At 43.0% G+C, this 20,067-nt stretch overlaps 1 protein-coding gene across 1 annotated transcript in view; it reads right to left on the bottom strand.

The window, feature by feature from the left end:
• Window positions 1-17,990, bottom strand: part of pde11al (phosphodiesterase 11a, like) — a gene marked incomplete at its 3' end in the record, with an annotated part of 37,492 nt that extends 19,502 nt beyond the window's left edge. The window contains exons 1-8 of the mRNA XM_079503615.1: window positions 17,278-17,990; window positions 15,775-15,973; window positions 11,704-11,862; window positions 8,951-9,040; window positions 6,169-6,309; window positions 4,431-4,495; window positions 1,998-2,121; window positions 1,065-1,140 (exon numbers count right to left, since the gene is read on the bottom strand). Coding sequence (XP_079359741.1) covers window positions 1,065-1,140; window positions 1,998-2,121; window positions 4,431-4,495; window positions 6,169-6,309; window positions 8,951-9,040; window positions 11,704-11,862; window positions 15,775-15,973; window positions 17,278-17,960 — 1,537 coding nt within the window. The 5' untranslated portion in view covers window positions 17,961-17,990. The remainder of the gene's footprint in view (window positions 1-1,064; window positions 1,141-1,997; window positions 2,122-4,430; window positions 4,496-6,168; window positions 6,310-8,950; window positions 9,041-11,703; window positions 11,863-15,774; window positions 15,974-17,277) is intronic.
• Between the last annotated feature and the right edge of the window lie 2,077 nt (window positions 17,991-20,067).

The raw sequence follows: 20,067 nt of genomic DNA, 5'->3' as shown, positions 1-20,067 counted from the left end.
CAAAATGTACTTAAAGTACTAAAAGTAAAAGTACTCATTGTGCAGAATGTCCCATTTCACAAGTTCAAAATGTGTAGAAAATCTATTGAAAAGAGCCGATCTACAAGCTCACAATGCGAGGCTCTTTTCAAATGGCCGAAATGTATAGGGTTGAAGTGGTTAATGTATGTTTTCTAATCAAAATTAAAATCTCCAAAGTAACTAGTAACTGTAATAACTGTAGTGGAGTAAAAGTACAAATTCTGGCTCCGAGATGTAGTGGAGTAGAAGTAAAAGTACTGGAAATTAGAAATACTCAAGTAAAGTACAAATACCTCAAAATTGTACTTAAGTATAGTACTTAAGTAAAAGTACTTAGTTACTTTCCACCACTGTCAAATATAAATTATGCATAAAGATCTTTTTTTTTTTAATGGCCGAAATGTGTGTGTGATAATTGTGCCCGGCCGGAACCTCATGTGTCACTATAGAGGTTGACCGAGCCTTCTTCTCCGCGGCCGGTCCCACACACTGTGGAATGCCTTGCCTCTTCCCATTCGCTCTGCCCAGTCCCTGGGTGTCTTTAAATCTCTTCTAAAAAAGACCCACTTTTTCTCCATGTTGTCTGATTACACATATACCCTTCTTATACCATGTATGTATGCATGTACTTCTGCTTTCACTTTTTACTTTTTACTTTTTACTGTTTTTCTTTTATGTCACTTATTGTTTTTTTATCTTTTTTACATGCACTTTGGTTTATCTTCGGTCAATGTGAATGTGCTATATAAATTGATTTGTGTGTATACTGTAGAGCTGAAGTGGTTACTGTACAGTATGTTTTGTGGTAATAATCAAAATCTATAAAGAAACAACTAAAGTTTTCAGGAGTAAAAAGTACGATATTCGTCCCCGAGATGTAGAAGAAAAAAAAGTAGAAGTAAAAGTATTGACAATTGGAAATACTCAAGAAAAAAAAATACCTCCAAATTGTACTTAGCATCTAAGTACATGTACCACTTTAGTTACTTTCCTCCATTGGAGGAAGACAACCTAACCTTTTGTTGTGTTGCAGGTCAACCTACCGATGATCTGATGGGTTCGGTTCCAGATGGGGACGCACAGCACTGACCTGATGTGGAAGCCTGACGCTTGATCTGCCTGCAGTGTGTAGAGGAGAGAGAGAGAGACAGAGTCATAGGTGTGTGCGTGTGTGCGTGCGTGTGTGTGTGCGTGTGACAATGTGTACAACAGGGGTAGCCTGGCTAATAAGCCAGACTAATATCACACAACACTGTCGCGGTATATCAGTCTGGGCTGGCTCCACTTGGATTTCATTTCCCGGGGGGCGGGTTCAAACATTTTCTCTTTGACACAATTGGTCAGAGCTACTGTCAGTCAAAAGTCTCAAGCATTGAACGTCACTGTACCAAAGCCCGCCCATATTGCATACCGTGTCCCGATTGGTCCGACCTGTTCTCGATTGTAGGAAAGAGGCGTGCTACTGAGCCTCGCCAGACCGAAATCCGCTGGTAGGCAACTTTTTTTTGCCAACGGCTGATTCGGTCTGGTTTATTAACCAGGCTACAACAGGGGTTCTCAAACCTGTTCATTTCAAGGACCCCCAGTTTGATTCCATTTTCCATCTCTGGCACCCGGCGACCCATATGAAATCCTAACTCTGTTGGATGTTCCATTTCCATTTGTACACTCTCAGAGTTACAGACCCGTAACTCTTCAACCCCTGGGAGTCCCGGGCCCTGGTTTGAGAACCGTGTGTGTGTGTGTGTGTGTGTGTGTGTGTGTGTGTGTGTGTGTGTGTGTGTGTGTGTGTGTGTGTGTGTGTGTGTGTGTGTGTGTGTGTGTGTGTGTGTGTGTGTGTGTGTGTGTGTGTGTGTGTGTGTGTGTGTGTGTGTGTGTGTGTGTGTGTGTGTGTGTGTGTGGTTGCATGCATGCGTGCGTGTGTGCGTGCGCCTGTATCAGCCGATCTATGACCAGTGACAGGCCCTCACTCACACCTCGGCATCAAAGCGCGGGTCCTGACAGACGTCGCTGATGTTGACCGGCAGTCCCGTGGACGCTACCAGCTCAGCAATGCTGTTATTGATCAGCCAATCAGAGCACGACAGCTTCTCCATGCTGCTGACACGGCCAATGGGAAAGGAGACAAGCACAGGAAGCACAACATCCTCAAGACAAGGTGCGATGTAGCCTATACCGGGCTACTATAAATAATAAGGCCTATTCTTTATGATCAGTACTTTATTTGGATTTTTTACAAATACAGAAAACAGAAAAAACAAACACAAGCAACAACAACAACAGAATAAGTATGCATGGACATTATGTATGATCACAGAAACATAATATAAAACAAGGATAGACAAGATAAACAAATAAAAATACAAATAAATCAAATTAAAAGTTTAAATTAGTTTACACGACCAAGCATCATCAACCGTATCATATGTATACTAATACAGTAAACAATCAACCTCAACATGACTGAGGAACACGTTCCACTTTGAATCATATTTATCCAACTGATTATTCATCTTAAAGGATAACCTCTCCAAAGCAGCCACAGTACCAAGCTGAGTGAACCATACATGTGCTGGAGGCAAAACCTCAGACTTCCATTCATTAACAATGATTTTCCTGCCCACCATTAATGCTGTATGAATCCAGTCAGCTTGCAGGGGTTCTCAACCCGTGGGTCGCAACCCCTCTGGGGGTCGCCAAATTATTTTGGGGGTCCCCAAATTATTTAAAAAAATAAAAAATAAAATATATATATTTCTTTTTTTGCAACTGAATGGCTGGAAAGTGGAAATGAAGAGTTTACATATAGTACACATAGTACATGCATACACCTTCCCTAATGATTATATCTGGTTTCAGTATTTATTTATGGTGTATTGTCTCTATTATTAAGGTTATTGTAGCAGTCCATTTATATTGGGGGTCGGGAGGGGGCGGGGCGGGGGTCCCGAGACATTGCCAAAGCATTTCCGGCCAAAAACGTTGAGAACCCCTGAGCAAGAGGTGCGGGGAGGTGTTTTAATGGCAATGGATCACCCAGAATAAAGAGAGCAGGTGTGTAAGGAATATCCTGGTTTGTGATTTGCATTATATTCTCATGAATAGCCCACCATAGTGTCTGTACCCTAGGGCACTCCCACAATACATGAATACGTGTACCGGGGTCCTCATCACACCTCCAGTCTGTACCCTAGGGCACTCCCACAATACATGAATACGTGTACCGGGGTCCTCATCACACCTCCAGTCTGTACCCTAGGGCACTCCCACAATACATGAATAAGTGTACCGGGGTCCTCATCACACCTCCAGTCTGTACCCTCACACCTCCAGCAAACCGGACTATCTCTGAGCTTAGCCTCGAACAATCTTGTCGGAGTCCAGTAGACTCTATTCATTATTTTAAATTGAACTAATCTGGTTCTAAGTTCACGGGACATCTTCTTTGAGTTCCGTAGAATCATCTTCCATTCACTGTCGGTAAAGGATTGATTTAAATCAACCTCCCAAATCCTCTTTACACTTGAGGGCTGACCTTGTGCTATCATGATTGAATAATATGTTGATGCCTCATGTCCAGTTCCAAATATAGCTAACACCGTTTTCAAAAGGTCAAACTCTGTCGGCATGTTGGGGTGAGCTCTTACATTTGTCAATAGTAAATGCAGAATTTGAAGATATTTCCAGAAGTGTTTACGTGGAAGACCATATTGATCAGTAAGTTCTGTGAAACTTTTAAATATTGATCAGTAAGTTCTGTGAAACTTTTAAATGCATCTCCCTCATACAGATCCTTCAGAGCCAGAATACCTCTTTCTACCCATAGATTCCAAATACATGGTCTTCTATCAATAAGGAGTTTGGGATTCAGCCAAGCTGGAAGATGGGTTACGGTATAAATTAAATTAGAAAAAAAGCGACATTCTCTTCCACACCCAACGTAAGCGGAGAAAAATGTGATGGTCACTAATAACCTCAGGTAGTTGAGCAGTGGTAAAATATATCAAAGGTAGGCTATCGGAGAAGTGGTTATAATAAGGCCTATTCTAAAGAAATCACACCAGTTTGAAGTGAGGGGCGCTCTTATCATCATACATCATCTCATTCTGGCCTATCACAATTTGCTTTCTCAATGTTGTCTTCAATGTTTACACAGACCCTCAAAGCTGGACATAGGACGAGGGCTAGCGCCCATGTGTATGTATATATGTATATTTATTTATTTTAAAGCTTTGCACAGATTTTCACTATTTGTTCAAAGATAGCAGATCTACAATGTGCTATGAGCTTGTGTATCTTAATTCTATTTTTGATGGGTTTAGATGGCGAAGTGGTATTATTATTGAGAGAGTTGTATGGCACGCACGCACGCACGCACGCACGCACGCGCACACGCACACAATATTTACCTGATCTCTCGGTCCCTGTTGCTCAAGGGAGACATCAGCTCAAATGTCCTGGAGAACTTCACCACCTGAAGCAAAAAGACAAGACTTTCTCATGAACTCATCACGTCTCATCATCTCACGCCATTTCATCACTATTGCTGCACATGCCGCAACCAGCGGGCGAGGAGCACGCAAACAAAACAAACAATACTGTGTGAGGCACAGAGAGAGACAGACAGACAGAGATGGCAAGAGAGAAAGAGAGACTAATAGATTCATTTAACGCCAGATTTGTTATTTATGGGTCTATGTGCAACAACACATGATTATTACAAAGGGTTATTATTCCCAGTGACACCTTTTTTAATGCTTTTTATTATTATTCATAATATATTTGTTATATAATTACTATAGACGAATAGTTTAAGTCTAGTTTAAGTCCAACTTTTATTCTGACCCCTACACGAAAAGGCCTCATTGTCCTGACCCCTTATCCATCATTTATACATCATTTATTTTTTATTTTTTATTTTTATCCCACGATTTTGCAACCCATTTTTTCACTCAGTGTCAATTATCTAATGTAATCCTGGGTGCTACACTTCCTCTGCCAACCTGGGGGGGGCAGCGGACTGAACTCATGCTTCCTTCTATGCATGAGGAGTCCAAGCTGCTTCTTTTCACCTGACAGGGGGGGAGTTTCCCCGGCCGGACGTAGTGCGTGGAAGGAACGCGTTATTCCGACAGTTCCTTTCCCCTCCATCAGGCGCCCCCGGCTGGCCAGGGGGAGGCAGTTTAGAGACCAGGATTACTGCATGTTTTTTGTGAGGGTACCTACCCTAGGGGACACGGGGAGAACATGCAAACTCCACACAGAAAGGCCCTTTCGTCAACCCCGCCTCGGGTATGGGCACTGATGACGCGGAGGAGAGGACACGCCCCCAGCGTCCACAGCGGGAATCATTTATACATTTAACCATCCCATAGCTCATAACATATGAGCTATGGGATATATGAATTTTCCTTCAGGGATCAATAAAGGATCTATCTACTGTATCTATCTATCCATTGTGAGGTTGTAGATCATTGTGAGCATTGTGAGATTGCAGATCTGCTATTTTCAAAATATTAAATTTTTAAGTGCATCTTGAATTCTGGACTTTTATACTTGTAACGAAGTATATAGTTACTACAGGTACATTGCAGTATTGATGCTTTTACTTAACCCATTTTTGGCGGGAACCCCTTTTGGTGTTAGCATTATGTTATGCTTTAGCTATTGAAATATAGCAGATCTACAAGCTCATAGCGCGGCACCGAGTGCCGCGCTACGAGCTTGTAGGTCTGCTATTTTTGAAAAATCGAAGAACGACTGACATAGAAACATAGCTTTTTCAGAAAACTGTATATATAATTACTATAGACGAATAGTTTAAGTCCAGTTTAAGTCCAAATTGTATTCTGACCCCTCCACGAAAAGGCCTTGTTGTCCTGACACCTTATCCATCATTTAGCATTATGTTATGCTTTAGCTATTGAAAAATAGCAGATCTACAAGCTCATAGCGCGGCACCGAGTGCCGCGCTACGAGCTTGTAGGTCTGCTATTTTTGAAAAATCGAAGAACGACTGACATAGAAACATAGCTTTTTCAGAAAACTGTCAGGATATAGAAGATTTTTTGTAGAATCTGATCTCAGGTCAAAATAAGTAAAACATTAGTGTATAGTGTTTTCCACCACTCATGGTCTCTCACGTACAGGCGAGTGGATGTCCTCCAGCAGCAGCACCGAGCAGCGCTCACACTGCAGCAGGGTCAGCGCTCGCTGCATGATCTTCCTCACGATCTTCTCCAGGTCGGTCTGCTCCTCGAACAGGTCGTTCACCACCTCCAGCAGGGCCTGCAGCAGCAGGGCATTGGTCATTGAGCATTGGGCCTTTAGTGCCTCCTGAGGTACCCCTGTCTTTTTCTTCTTTGGGGCAATGTCTGATTGAGTGATTGTGTATATTATATTGCCAATGTCTTTTTACATTGCACAGTTTTTGCTCTTTTCTTAAGCCATTTTTGGCGGGAACCCCTTTTGGTGTTTTAACCATTGAAAAATAGCAGATCTACAAGCTCATAGCGCGGCACCGAGTGCCGCGCTACGAGCTTGTAGGTCTGCTATTTTTGAAAAATCGTGAAAATGTGGCACAAATCTTTGAATATATTCTTTCAGAGCCAAAGTTTTTAACACAAATCGTTGCTTCTGGGGGGTCCCAGGAACAACATTTTCAGATGGGGGTCGTTACATATAATCTTGGGGGTCCTTGACATGAAAATGTTTGAGAATGACTGACACAGAAACATAGGGTTTTTCAGAAAACTGTCAGGATTTAGAAGACATTTGTAGAATCGTTCCCAGGTCAAAATAAATGGATTGCCCTTTTTATTATCTTCTCTAATGTTTGTTTATATTGTATCGTTTGCCCTTTGTCTTCTTTTAATCTGTACGGCACTTTGGTTGACCTGGTCATGTTAAATGTGCTACCGTATATAAACCACATTTGAGTTGAGTTTAGTTGAGGGCAGACGGAACGAGAGATCATTCATTATTACACCAGTGGTTCCCAAACTTCTTTCATATCAAGGACCCCCAAAATTGAGACTTATCATCCCACGGACCCCCGTTTGAAAAGATATGCCAGGGGACCCCCATAAGAGAAGACCCCCAGGAACCCCAAGTTTGACATGCATTATTATAGGCCTCCTCAGACCCCCGTTTAGTGGCATTTCCATCTCTGGAACCCCAATTTATATTGTTAACCCATTTTGGGCGGGAATCCCTTTTGGTGTTAGCATTATGTTATGCTTTAGCTATTGAAAATAGCAGATCTACAAGCTCGTAGCGCGCCACTCGGTGGCGCGCTACGAGCTTGTAGGTCTGCTATTTTTGAAAAATCGAAGAACGACTGTCAGGATGTAGAAGACATTTTTAGAATCTGATCTCAGGTCAAAATGGTTTAATTCAATGTTAATTTAACTCTGAGAGTGTACAAATGGAACCAAATGGACCCGTTAGGGTCTCCACCCATGTGACCCAGTGGCGAATCAACCCCTCTGAGGGCGCTTCTGGATCCATTTTTGCACTCCTGACAGTAAAATGTACACTGAAAAAGTCGGTGGAGTCGTAAAGGTCATTGCACAGCAATGGCATTTTGTAAATGTAAATAATCCACCAGAATGTTTTCTTCCCCTAGCAGTTTGTTTGTGTTATGAGTACATTCACACAGAACCAAACATTATGCGCCGAATCGATAAAGCAACGGAATTGTAATTCAGAACAAGGTCTATCTGTCTGCGGTGATTCCACACTGCACATAAAGTCATCCGGTGTCAATGAGTGTATGAGGGCATCAACTTTAATTACTATGAATAGTTTTGGTGTTCAGCGAAAATATTGGCTGTTGAGCTGAGTATTCTGCATTTTTGTACTGTTTATGCCCTCGGCGTGTCAAGAGAAGGTAAGTGAGAACGTTGTTGCATAACATATACAGTATTGATTGGAGTGTGCTGACATGGACAGTGGTTTAACGAGAATGTATCTTTAACCCTGTAACACCCGGATATATTTCTACTTGCAAAAAAGAGATTTCAACCTTACTACTACTTTTTACTACTAGGACTTATCAGAGGAAATTATGTAAAAATAAATAAATATATATAGTTTTTGCAAATGTTATGCACATTTATAATAATTATTAAAATAATAATAATAAATTAATAATTTACATTTGGGGGATATCTTTCATGATAATAAATAAAACATGTTCTAGACATTCTAATGATCACAAAAAAACATTAGTTATTTTACTTACTTTTATCAGGGTTAAAGGTCAAAGGTTCAAAATTGTTCAAAATTGCAGAGTCCAGAGATTTTTAATTTGTGTGAATTTCAGCCTCTGTGGGGGGTATTTATATGCAAATATAATGACCAATGGCATTGCAATGAACATCAATGATGATCAATAATGATAATTAATTAATTAGTTGTATTATTATTATTGCAACGCTGGGTGTTACAGGGTTAACCCATTCTGGGCGGGAACCCCTTTTGGTGTTTGAAGCATTATGTTATACTTTGGCTATTGAAAAATAGCAGACCTACAAGCTCATAGCGCGGCACTTGCGAGCTTGTAGGTCTGCTATTTTTGAAGAATCGTGAAAATGTGGCGCAGATCTGTGAATATATATTCTTTCAGAGGGAACCTTTTTAACTCAAATCTTTGCTTCTGGGAGGTCCCTGGAACTACATATTTTCAGATGGGGGCCGGCGGCCAAATACATATACATGTTGGGGTCCTTGACATGAAATAGTTTGAGAACCACTGACATGGGATTTTCTGAAAACTGTCATGATGATTTAGAAGACATTTGTAGAATCGAACTTAGGTCTAAATGGATGAATCTAGAGATAACCAAAATGACCATGAATCAACCCAAAACCTGCTCCAATTTTTTTTATATATTATATAAAGCACACACGTGGCGTGACCTCTCACCCTGCTCCTCTCGTACTCCTTGCGGGACTCTGAGAACAGCTTGGCGTTGGAGATTGATATCCCACAGAATGGCAGATACATCTGCAGCACCTGCATGGAGGGAAGCAACACAACAAGGTGCCCCAAGGGCACCTTCAAAGGTCAGCTACAAAAACATAGATCTGCTGCACCATGCACTAGAAACCAGTGTTGATTTTGTCGACTAAATCTAAGACGAACGGAACAATGTTCGTCGACTACCTTTTTTCACTGACGGAAATGGAAACTAAATGAAAACTAAGCTACGATGACTAAAACTAAGACTAAATATACTGACAATTTCATCAACAAATACAAACTAGACTAAAATGTTAGGAAGGGACTAGTGGACAAGAGATCCAGTATAAGTCATTTTACACTTGGTTGCATGCTGAAAATAGCAGATCTACATCGGCTATTTTCAGCAAGTGTGAAATCAGCCATTACGACAGCATCAAGGCCCGCCAAAACACATTTCAGTCGACTAAATCAACTGTAGATTTAGTCGACTAAAATATAATGATATTTAGTACTAAAACACTAAAACCAGGTGACCTAAAATGTAACTAAAACTAAATGAAAGCTATTCAAGAGACTATGACTAAAACTAGAATCAAAATTTGCTGCCAAAAACAACACTGCTAGAAACAAAAACTAAACTGTGTGGGAGCTGGGAGAGATTTGAAGAGGCAGAAATAAATAATACCTTACTACTTTGTTTTATAGAACTTGAATTTATCTACTTAAACCATTAAAACCCGGGGCTGAGTCTATAAAAAAACGTCAGTGGTTTTCTCAAACTTTTTTCACGTCAAGGACCCCCAGAATAATATGTATTTAGCCGCGGAAACCCCCATCTCAAAATATTTTGTTCCAGGGACCCCCAGCAGCAATGATTTCAGTAAAAAGAAATTGCACACATTTCTTTTCACGCTTTTTCAAAAATAGTAGATCTACAATTAAATCTCATAGTCTCATAAGTCAAGTGGCTCACTATGAGCTTGTATATCTGCTATTTTTGAATAGCCAAAGTATATAATTATGGATAAAGTCAAATCTAAAACGACACAGATGATTTCCCGGTTTTAATGGGTCCTTAAAGCCCTATTTCCAAAATAGCCACAAAAAAAGCCACTCAGATACAGTACATAACAACTCAATGAAGTGCTACAAATTCAGTACGGTCTTTTGAAGAGCTCTCCAATGAAGGGAAGTTGTTTGATCGTAGCATGTATTTACATTTTAATATACACACAATATAAATCTCAATTGTTCCAGCTACAATAATCACTCTTTTAATTTGCAAATGGCTGAAATGGTTCTATGGCATTTGTGAGCTCAAATCCCCTTAGTGTTTGTCTGTGCTCTCATCATAGTTTACTATGTGGTTTCATCACTGAAAATGAAACCGTTTAATAGAGAGGCAAATGGATTGGGATCAATTGTACTCTGCCACCTTGTGGACATAAATGATACTTCATCAGCAATACAACTAGACACTTGTAATGAAGTTATAGGTGCTGTAAGGTGACTTTTGTTTTTGTTTTAACGTGTTTAATAGCTCTGCATTCCCATAGCAACCCTTGCTATAGAGTGTTTGTTCAATAACAGGTAGAACATGAATAAAATCCGCACTCTCGGTCGAGTAAGAGTCTTTGTTTAATAATGATAGTGCTCCGCAGCAGCAGTCATACCAGACAGACGAACGCGTTTCGGCGCGCAGGCCTTCGTCAGTGTCAAAATTCCTGAACTGTTCAATAACAGGGGGCACTGTGATTGAGCTGAATTCTTTCTCCTCAACTTTGGAGCCATGACTATGTCATAGAATCTACGCCACATAGATGGACGGCTGCCATGACTTACATGAATGACGTCTCAGGCTGAAGTCCGAGATCCATATTTGAGCCATAATATGCCAAGGTGGATCTTGAGAACTGTATGATTCTATCGTTCTTTTAATGGGTTTCATGGGTTCAATCCCCCTATTTTTTTGGTGACACCTTTTTTATGCTACGTTGATGAATTGAATACACAATGGAATGGAAACAAACAAGTCCCCAGGACATTTTTGTGGCATCCTTTTAGCCTTAATGTCTTACTGTACCATGTGATGTTTACATGTCTGACTAATAAAGTGTTCAATCAATCAATCAATCTACTTAGGTCCATTTTACTCAATAGAGCGTTTAAGTGACTGAGATACATACTCGCTGTACTTGGACCGCTTTTTTCCCCTCTACACAACATTTCTACAAGCTTATCTGCAATCTTTACTATTTGAAAATGAAATAGGGCTTAAGAAGTGGTTAAGTCATAATGCACTTTTTCCCGTCCTAGAAATGTAGCGGAGTCAAAAGTACAATATTTGTCTTTGATATGTGTAGTGGAATGAAGTATCCAAAAATACAAATTCTCAAAGAAAAAACGGCTATTTTCGGCGACTGTGCCCTCCCCAGAGAGGATGCTGCATGCGTGGCCTTCAAGACGTGGTCAAGTCGTATAACCCATTTTGGGCGGGAACCCCTTTTGGTGTTTCAAGCATTATGTTATACTTTAGCTATTGAAAAATAGCAGATCTACAAGCTCATAGCGCGGCACCGAGTGCCGCGCTATGAACTTGTAGGTCTGCTATTTTTGAAAAATCGCAAAAATGTGGCACAAATCTGTTAATATATATTCTTTCAAAGTGAATGTTTTTAACTCGGGTCTAAATGGAATAATACGCGTTAGCGCACCTTCTCATCGTCCTCGGTGAAAGGCATCCCCATGGGGTTCTTGTTGATGGCCTGGACCACCCCTATGACCTCTCCGTCGCTGTTGCAGATGGCCATGCACAGGATGGACTGCGTCTTGTAGCCTGTCAGCTTGTCGATCTCATCGCTGAAACGATGGTCCTGGAGCCACAGGGAGAGACACACACACGCAACACAATGAGACATAACCGGCAGGAGGTGACAGACAGACCTACTGTATAGACAGTGGACTGGCGTGCAGAGAATAGTCTCTATGTATTAACATGAGGAAAACGAAAGGAGCTGCTTGTGGACTTTAGAAGGAGAGACCATACCCTCATTAAAGGAGCTATGGTGGAAGCCGGGGTCCCTGGCTTAAAGTACCTCGGAGTGCACATTGCCGAGGACTTGAAGCGGACCACACAAAGCCCCACCAGCGCCTCTATTTCCTCAGGAGGCTGAGGCAGGCTGGCCTCATTACCTCAGTGCTGGAGGCGTTCTACAGGTGTGTGTGTGTGTGTGTGTGTGTGTGTGTGTGTGTGTGTGTGTGTGTGTGTGTGTGTGTGTGTGTGTGTGTGTGTGTGTGTGTGTGTGTGTGTGCGCGCGTGGTGGAGAGTACTTTCACATTCTCTCCATCACCACCTGGTACATGGGAACTGCTCTGCTGCGGACAAAAAATGCGCTGCAGTGGGTAGTGATAAATGCCCAGAAGATGACCCACAGTATAGTTTCCTTTCCATTGAGGACATCTGGAGAGGACATCTCCCCCAGCAAGCAGCTGCAGGAGCACTGCGGCCCGCATTATGGAGGACCCCTCTCACCAGGCCCATGAACTGCTTGATCCACTCCCCTCGGGTAGGAGGCTGTGGTCCATCAAAGCCAGAACCGAAAGGCTCAAATGCAGCTTCTACAGTATATGCCCAGGGACTGCATGTTAGACTGCTGAACTCTGAAGTCCCACTAAATGCACTTAGCTGTTTTTAATATTTTTTTAATACCGCTGTTCAGTTTTAATGCACTGCACTTTAGGATTTAATGCTTATTCTTGTAATAGTTATTTAATTTAGTGTACACTGCCAGTCCTTGATTTTTTGGTTTTATATGTGCAAACATGTGAAATGACAAAGTGAACCTTGAGCACGCACGCACGCACGCACGCACGCACGCACGCACGCACGCACGCACACGCACACACACACTAGTCTAAAGGACCCTGAAGGACATTTGCAGATCCGCATCATGTCTGCAGAACATCAGAATCACACACACAAAGAAAGTAAAAGCCGCAGTGTGTTGTACACCAACATTTACACACAAACAACCAACAGTGGTTCTTCAGTTGTTCTTTTTGGATGGTTTGCACGAATGCACAGTACTATGCTATCTATAGCATCGTGGCTCATTTGGATGGCTGCACGGTGTTATCTACATGGCACCTATTGGGTTTTTCTTTTGGATGGCTGCACCGCGTAGCTGAACAAAGCACCTGTTAAGCCTCATGTGTGCTTCTGTAGAGCAGTGCGTCCTCGACCCTGTTCACAAAGGACCCCCAAATTAATATGTATTTATGACCACAGACAAAATAATATTTTGTGCCAGGGACAAAAATGTTTCAAAAAATATTCCAAATTTGTCTGGTTTTCTCAAGATTTCTTTCTGTAAAAAAAACTAAAAAAAAAGATTTAAGCATTTCGGCTATTTGGGTTAGAAATGGACCCAAATTGACATCATACAGAGCTCTATAGTGCTCAATAATACATTGTTGTTCCTACACTAGATGCCCTACATAATAATTACAGGCGATACTACAACACTTGGCCATTATCCATGCACGTGTACGGTGTGCCCATGCATGCAAAGTTGAAACGCACTGGAATAAACCCACTGGGTGTTATGACCCATTTAGATTTAATTAGATGTCCACTTATATAAACGCACACATGCCAATGATGTTAATTCTTGAGCTGCGCCTATAACCGTTCCAATGACTGGCCGTGTGTCTATGTACTGTATGTCTGTCTGTCTGTTTGGGGTACCGTACGACCCATTGACCCCTGCAGCTGATTGGGGTCGAATTCGGGTCACACACTGTTGAGCAGCCTAAAGGGCCATTCACACTGTAACTAACGATAACTGAAGCCAGCTGTGTTGTTGAGCAGCCCAAACTAAAGTCAAGAAATGACACATAGGGGAATGCGGTTCACTTGATTTGCTGATATGTTTTTTGGCAGATCATTTTGAGTCCACTTTGTATTAACCCATTTAGGCCTGACGTCGAAATTATTATTATTTTTTAAATCATGACAGTTTTCTGAAAAACCTGTGTTTCTATGTCAGTGGTGCTAAACCTTTTTCATGTATTGGCCGCCGACTCCTATCTGAAAATATGTTGTTCCAGGGACTCCCGCAGAAGCAAAGATTTGAGTTAAAAACGTTCGCTCTGAAAGAATAGATATTCAAAGATTTGTGCCACATTTTCAAGATTTTTCAAAAATAGCAGACCTACAAGCTCATAGCGCGCCACTCGGTGGCGCGCTATGAGCTTGTAGATCTGCTATTTTTCAATAGCTAAATTATAACATGTTTAAAACACCAAAAGGGGTTCCCGCCCAAAATGGGTTAATTTGCTCTGTCTTCTGATTTTTGATCATTTCACTTGCGGGTGTGATTTATTTTTCTTGCTAAAGACTATAAAATATTTTGATATTTAGTCGACAAAGACTCGACTATAAAGACTAAACGATTTCAGACGACTAAAATAGGACTACAACTAAGGTGTGTTAATTAAATCAAAAGACTAAAAATCATAATTTTTTTGCTGTCAAAATGAACGCGCTGGCTGCTCCATTGTGGCGTGTTTCTATATAGGCCTGTAGAAAACAAACATTTGGTTTGTCGTCGGCACATACTGTAGATATCTGCCCTGTCTTACACGGCATAATAGACCTCAGGGGTCTTCTAGCATCTCAAGATGCCCAGGGCCATGGCTTAATGATGTGGAGTGCAACTGGTAGTGTGTGCAGGATAAGAATGGGAAGGAGCTAGGCTAAACCTATAGTATAGTAGCCTGTGTGAAGCTGCGTGCGTGCATTGGGGATGGCTTCCCCAACCCAGTTTCATTGACAGTGGTGCTGGTGCTCTGCTTGTCTTTTATTTGACATAATTGGGATAATTACCAGCCTTCACTGTTAATATAGGTATAGCCAGCCAAGTGAATTTGCGAACCTTTCAGTTTAGATGGTCTGAGCAATTCCATTCAACACAGAAATAACATTTTTTTCCCTCCACATTTTCTTATATGCATGGGCCAGAATATGAAATGGAATTCTGTATTTTACATTCACTGCAGCATGTGTTTTTCATGTATAGCAGTGGTTTTCAGCCAGTGGTCCTTGACGGCCAAGCTACACCAGGCTTTTCTCGCGCGTTTACCCTAAACGCGAACCCCGCGCGTGCGTTTTTTAAAATAGGACTGTACCTAAATTCAACGCACGAGTTTAGGGTAAACGCACGCGTTTTGTGCGAGAAAAGCCTGGTGTAGCTTGGCCGTTAGGTGGTTCCAGGTGGTCCCCATGCAGCTAAAGGATGGAGAGTTGGTAACCCAATGGACCCTTAAAGATCATTAACTCTTGAGAGCGTAAAATGAAACTGTTTCATTTTACGCTCTCAAGAGTTAGATATATACTGTGAAGCATCATGCCTTACTTAATTTACAAGAAGTCTACACAATTAAAGAATGTATAGAAGAATTGTTATTTTGATAAACGTTTGCCTGTTATATCTCCCCTATATGGTACCACATCAATACAGCATGGAATTGTGGACAAAATCGTATCCAAGGACAACAAAATATTCTTACGTTTTGGGTCGGGTCTGAGAGGTTACATCTCATCAAACGGTGGTGCGTGGCTCAGAGGCCGAATAAATGATGGACCTTGATATGAAAACGGTTGAAAACCACTGTGGCCTATATTAGACATTCACTGCATGCAGCACGTGTTTTCATCACAGGAGTTGGTGGGTGGGGAGGGGGGGGGGGGGGGGGCTCAGGTGGTTTGTTGTATTTGTATGTACCTGATATGCGTTGGGAGTGTTGACGGTCTCGCCGTGCTCCGCCACGTATCCTATGATGCCCTTCCCCCACGGCACCTGCACCTCGCTGGCGTCCAGCGTGCTGCAGGAGGGCCGCACCGTGGTGCCCGAGTGCACGTCGAAGAACTTGGACACCAGGACCCGCTTGTGCGCGGGCCCCTCCACCAGGAACAGCGAGCACCTGCAGTTGCAAGTCAGAGGCGTCATTTCAGACAGAAATATAGGGAGGGAGGTGGCAAAAAAAATTGGGACTTAAGTTGGCACTTAAAGGAGCATTCAGTGATTTGGGTGATTTGGAAATCCCCCGGTCCGCCCCGGTAACAAGATGTACATGATGCACATGCACATGCACGATGCACGATGCATGATGCACATGCACGCACTACAGTGGGGGGGACACGCGACATGCCAACAGCATACACACTAAGGCCCGCCCCCGCTCGATCATGACTGGCGGAAGGCCCCTCTCTATCCTGATTGGATGAAGGCTGGGCCACCTAGCCAAAAACGAAACCTAACGTTTTTTTGACCCCCAGGGGTTAACTGGGGACAGGGAGGAACTCCTTATATGGTCAGCACACTCTATAGTAGGGAGGATTATCACAACAAAACAAAAAAAGAAGCCCCCAGGTGTTTTGGGGGCTTGGGCACCTGACCTTTTGCCTCAAAGTGCCCTCTTCCTGCCCAACATCCGTGGCCCTTTTCATGTTTCTGCAGATATTTACAGATGGGTTTGTTGATATATCATTCACAGTCTGATTTACATCACATTTTATACCTAAAAACCTGCCGAAAATTGGGGTTTTTATGCCTGTTGACACTATTTTCTGATTTGTGGAGTGATAATTAGAGATATCTAAAATCCCTTCTGTAATTTTCTTTGTCTCTAATATGTCAACAAAATGAAACAATAATTTTGAACCTGGCTTTATCCAATCTTCAGATTTATCGTCCCGAAATGTAGGCAAATTAGCACATATAATGCCTAATTTGCATATTTACAAAATATAATTTCAGAAAACTTGTAATACAAAAAATCTTAGTTTTAATATAAGTAATCAACTGGAGAAGTTTCATTGTGATAGCTATTAGTTAACTTTTTTTCCCTATTCACCTACGATGTCTCGCCTTAAATGCCACATGGTCATGATGTTAGAATTATATTGTTGTATTTTATTGTTTTTTTTCTTTTCTTTTTCTTTACTGCATTGTGGGACCACAGTAGAAATAAGCATGTGGGTTTTCTTGTGTGCTCCTTTTGACAAAAATGTGCATCTTTTTGTGCATATGCTTGTTGTCAATCAATCAATCAATGAAATCAGATTAATCTGCGAGTTGGGGACAACAATTTGCATGAACTATAACTGTATGAATTTGTCAATTTGAGGTTAAATGTGTGAGTGTGAGTAGGCTACTATAGTATAGGGGGTCGCAGGGTGCCATCCAATCCCCTATAATGCCCCAAATGACCCCCCCTGAGCACACCTGTCCGCGTCCACCAGGATGCACACGTTGATGAGGATCTTGTAGCTCAGGTTGGTCAGGTCCAGGTCGTTGGAGATGTCCTTCACCAGCTCCAGGAAGAACTCGCGCTCGTTGGTCTCCTTCAGCCGGTACTTGTAGTCGATGCCGCTCGACGCGTACTGGGGCACGCTGACGCGCGACTCCAGCAGCGCGCTCAGGATATGCGCCGTGGTCGGCGGCAGCGAGCTGGCCTTGCGCAGGAGCGCGCGGCGCCGCACGCTCGACTGCGAGTCGCGCTCGGCGACGGCGCTGCTCAGCAGGCTGGCGTGCTCGTCGTAGGTCCGGTGCGCCGTGGTGGCCTTGGAGCGGGCGAAGTTGCGCCGCAGCTCCATGTGGGACGAGCGGCGCCGCAGGGGTCCGTCGACACCGCCGCAGCCGCCGCCGGGGCCGGCGGCGGGGGGGACCGCCGCCGGCGCCGGGCTGCAGCCCCCGATGGCCGCGTCCCTGCAGCCGGGGTTATTGTTGGGAACGCCGCCGCCGGCGCGCTTCTCCTCGGCCGCCTTGTTGCTGTTTGACGGGGCGGGGTGATCCTTCAGCCACCTGCTCACCGCGTCGCACTTTCCCTTGCGGACCAGGTACTCCTCGAACAGGTCCGGGTGGCAGTCCAAGAACGCCTCCACGTCCGAGAAGTCGAATGCGGTCATGTTGGAGCTGGAAGCCGCTCTCGGTCTCAGAGAAGCGCGCATGCAGCGCTTTGGACTGATCTGCACGGCTCCGAATATAGTTTACCGAGTGAGAGGAGAGCCTATGAATGAAGAAGGCGAACTGCAGGCGAGGTTCTTCTCACATAAACAAGTGAATAATTCCTTCCCCATTCATGCCATGATTCCATCGTAGGCTATTATACTCTCCCTATAGTGGAAATTCCGGAGGCACAATAAACTGCCAAATAGATGAACGGATCTCAGTCGGTTGTACTTCAGGCAGTTGCTGTTATACCTCCGTGATATGATGAGATGATGACGCTCCAGAGAGATGGACTCGAACTGTCAGTCAAGTCAGACTGAGTAACTAACGGCCCCGGGGATTCCTGCTGAATACAAGCTCACTGAACTGGAGGGGAGGAAAAAGAGAAAAACACACGCCGCCTATATATATATTCTCCCAGAGAGAGAGAGAGAGAGAGAAAGAGAGAGAGAGAGAGAGAGAGAGAGAGAGAGAGAGAGAGAGCGAGAGAGAGAGAGAGAGAGAGAGAGATACTCCGACTGTGGGGTTGCTGTTCACTCGCTCTCCTTTACCACCAGACTCCAGAGCCTATTATTGTAGCCTACTGTACACTACTACAGATCTTTTATCAAGAGGATTTGATGTTACTGCGTCTCTACTGAGTCTAGTATAGCCTATTATAGCTATACTTATTTTTGCCATGCACTTATAAAAACGGCCATGGCGTTTACGTTGTGTTCTGCTTAGTACAACAATCAATGGCACTTAAAATGTATAGGTGTTATTCAGCCTAAACTGCCTATAACTCCGAGAGCGTGTAGGCATGTGCAGCTATATTGGAAGACGTATAGCTGCATTCCAATACATGCAAATCTTACCTTTGTTATTGTGCTTTTTGAAAAATTAATTTTAATTTGTTTTTGAGAGAGAGAGATAGAAATGGACCTGGTGGAATCTCTCTATGGCCGTGGGTCTTCTACAGGGGGTCCGGGCGGGGACTCTATGAAAACGTTTATATATATATACGTTTTTCGAACCCTTCACCTCCACCTTGTCCTTCTTCGATACTTCCTGGAGTCCCTGCATGTGCACAACCCATTGCGCCATCCTCACTCACTCTGCTACTACACAGCCAGTAGCCACTCAGGTTCACCTGCAGGTGTGGACCTGGACTGCACACCTGTTCCCATTCTCCAATCACACCATGAGTCTCCAAGAACCGTGTCCTCCTCCCACTACGGTACCTGGCAGGCTGGCAAGTATATTTTAAGCCTTATATACATTGCTGCTGTTACCTTAAAGAGCACTGTGTATTTTCTGCAATCCTCTTGATAGCTTTTTTTGAGGGGCGCCCTCATATGTGCAGCTTTTAGTGTGTGCGCACAAACTTTGTCCTACACAAACATTACATTCCCATTGAAAATGAATGGACGATTTTTACCTCAAACATTGCGTGACAACCCAAACATTGCGTGACACAAACATTGATATGTTTTAGGAGGCTTTCAACTGTCAGTATAAAGTCGGCGATGATGATCTATGATGATAAGAGCTCCCCTCACTTCACACGGGTGTGATTTTTTTTGTGTCACTTTCCAGCTGCTTCATCTCTGCTACTCTCTCACCTAAGGGGTCCTTAATGGTCCCAGTCTCCCATGAGTTATATTAAAGTCTAACGCTTGTTGATTCGCTATGGGAGCAGAAAGGATCTAACCCAACCAGATGGGGCTGACTCCGCAAGGATAGCTCCCCATAGCGAATTGCCTCTCTTTATATCCTTTATATAACCATGTCCATGGTTACTGCGTAACCTCCAGGTTTACAAAGCACTATAGTGCTGTGGGACATACATTGATTAAATCACCACTGTATATATACTGTAGCCCACTGGTTCTCAATGGGTCCGGGGAGGGCTCCTTGAGGGCGTTCTTATTGATATAGGAACCAAATGTACCATTATGGGTCCATTTGGGACAGAAAGCTATATAGTCTATCGCAGTGATTCTCAAACTTTTATTATTTATACAGTATTAGTCTGTCTGTGTATCTCTCTAAAAGGGATATTTCACTTTCATTTTATCATCT

The sequence above is a fragment of the Electrona antarctica genome (genome assembly GCF_951216825.1).
Source record: "Electrona antarctica genome assembly, chromosome: 6".
Classification (NCBI taxonomy): Eukaryota; Metazoa; Chordata; class Actinopteri; order Myctophiformes; family Myctophidae; genus Electrona; species Electrona antarctica.
This window is presented reverse-complemented; position numbering and strand designations above follow the sequence as displayed.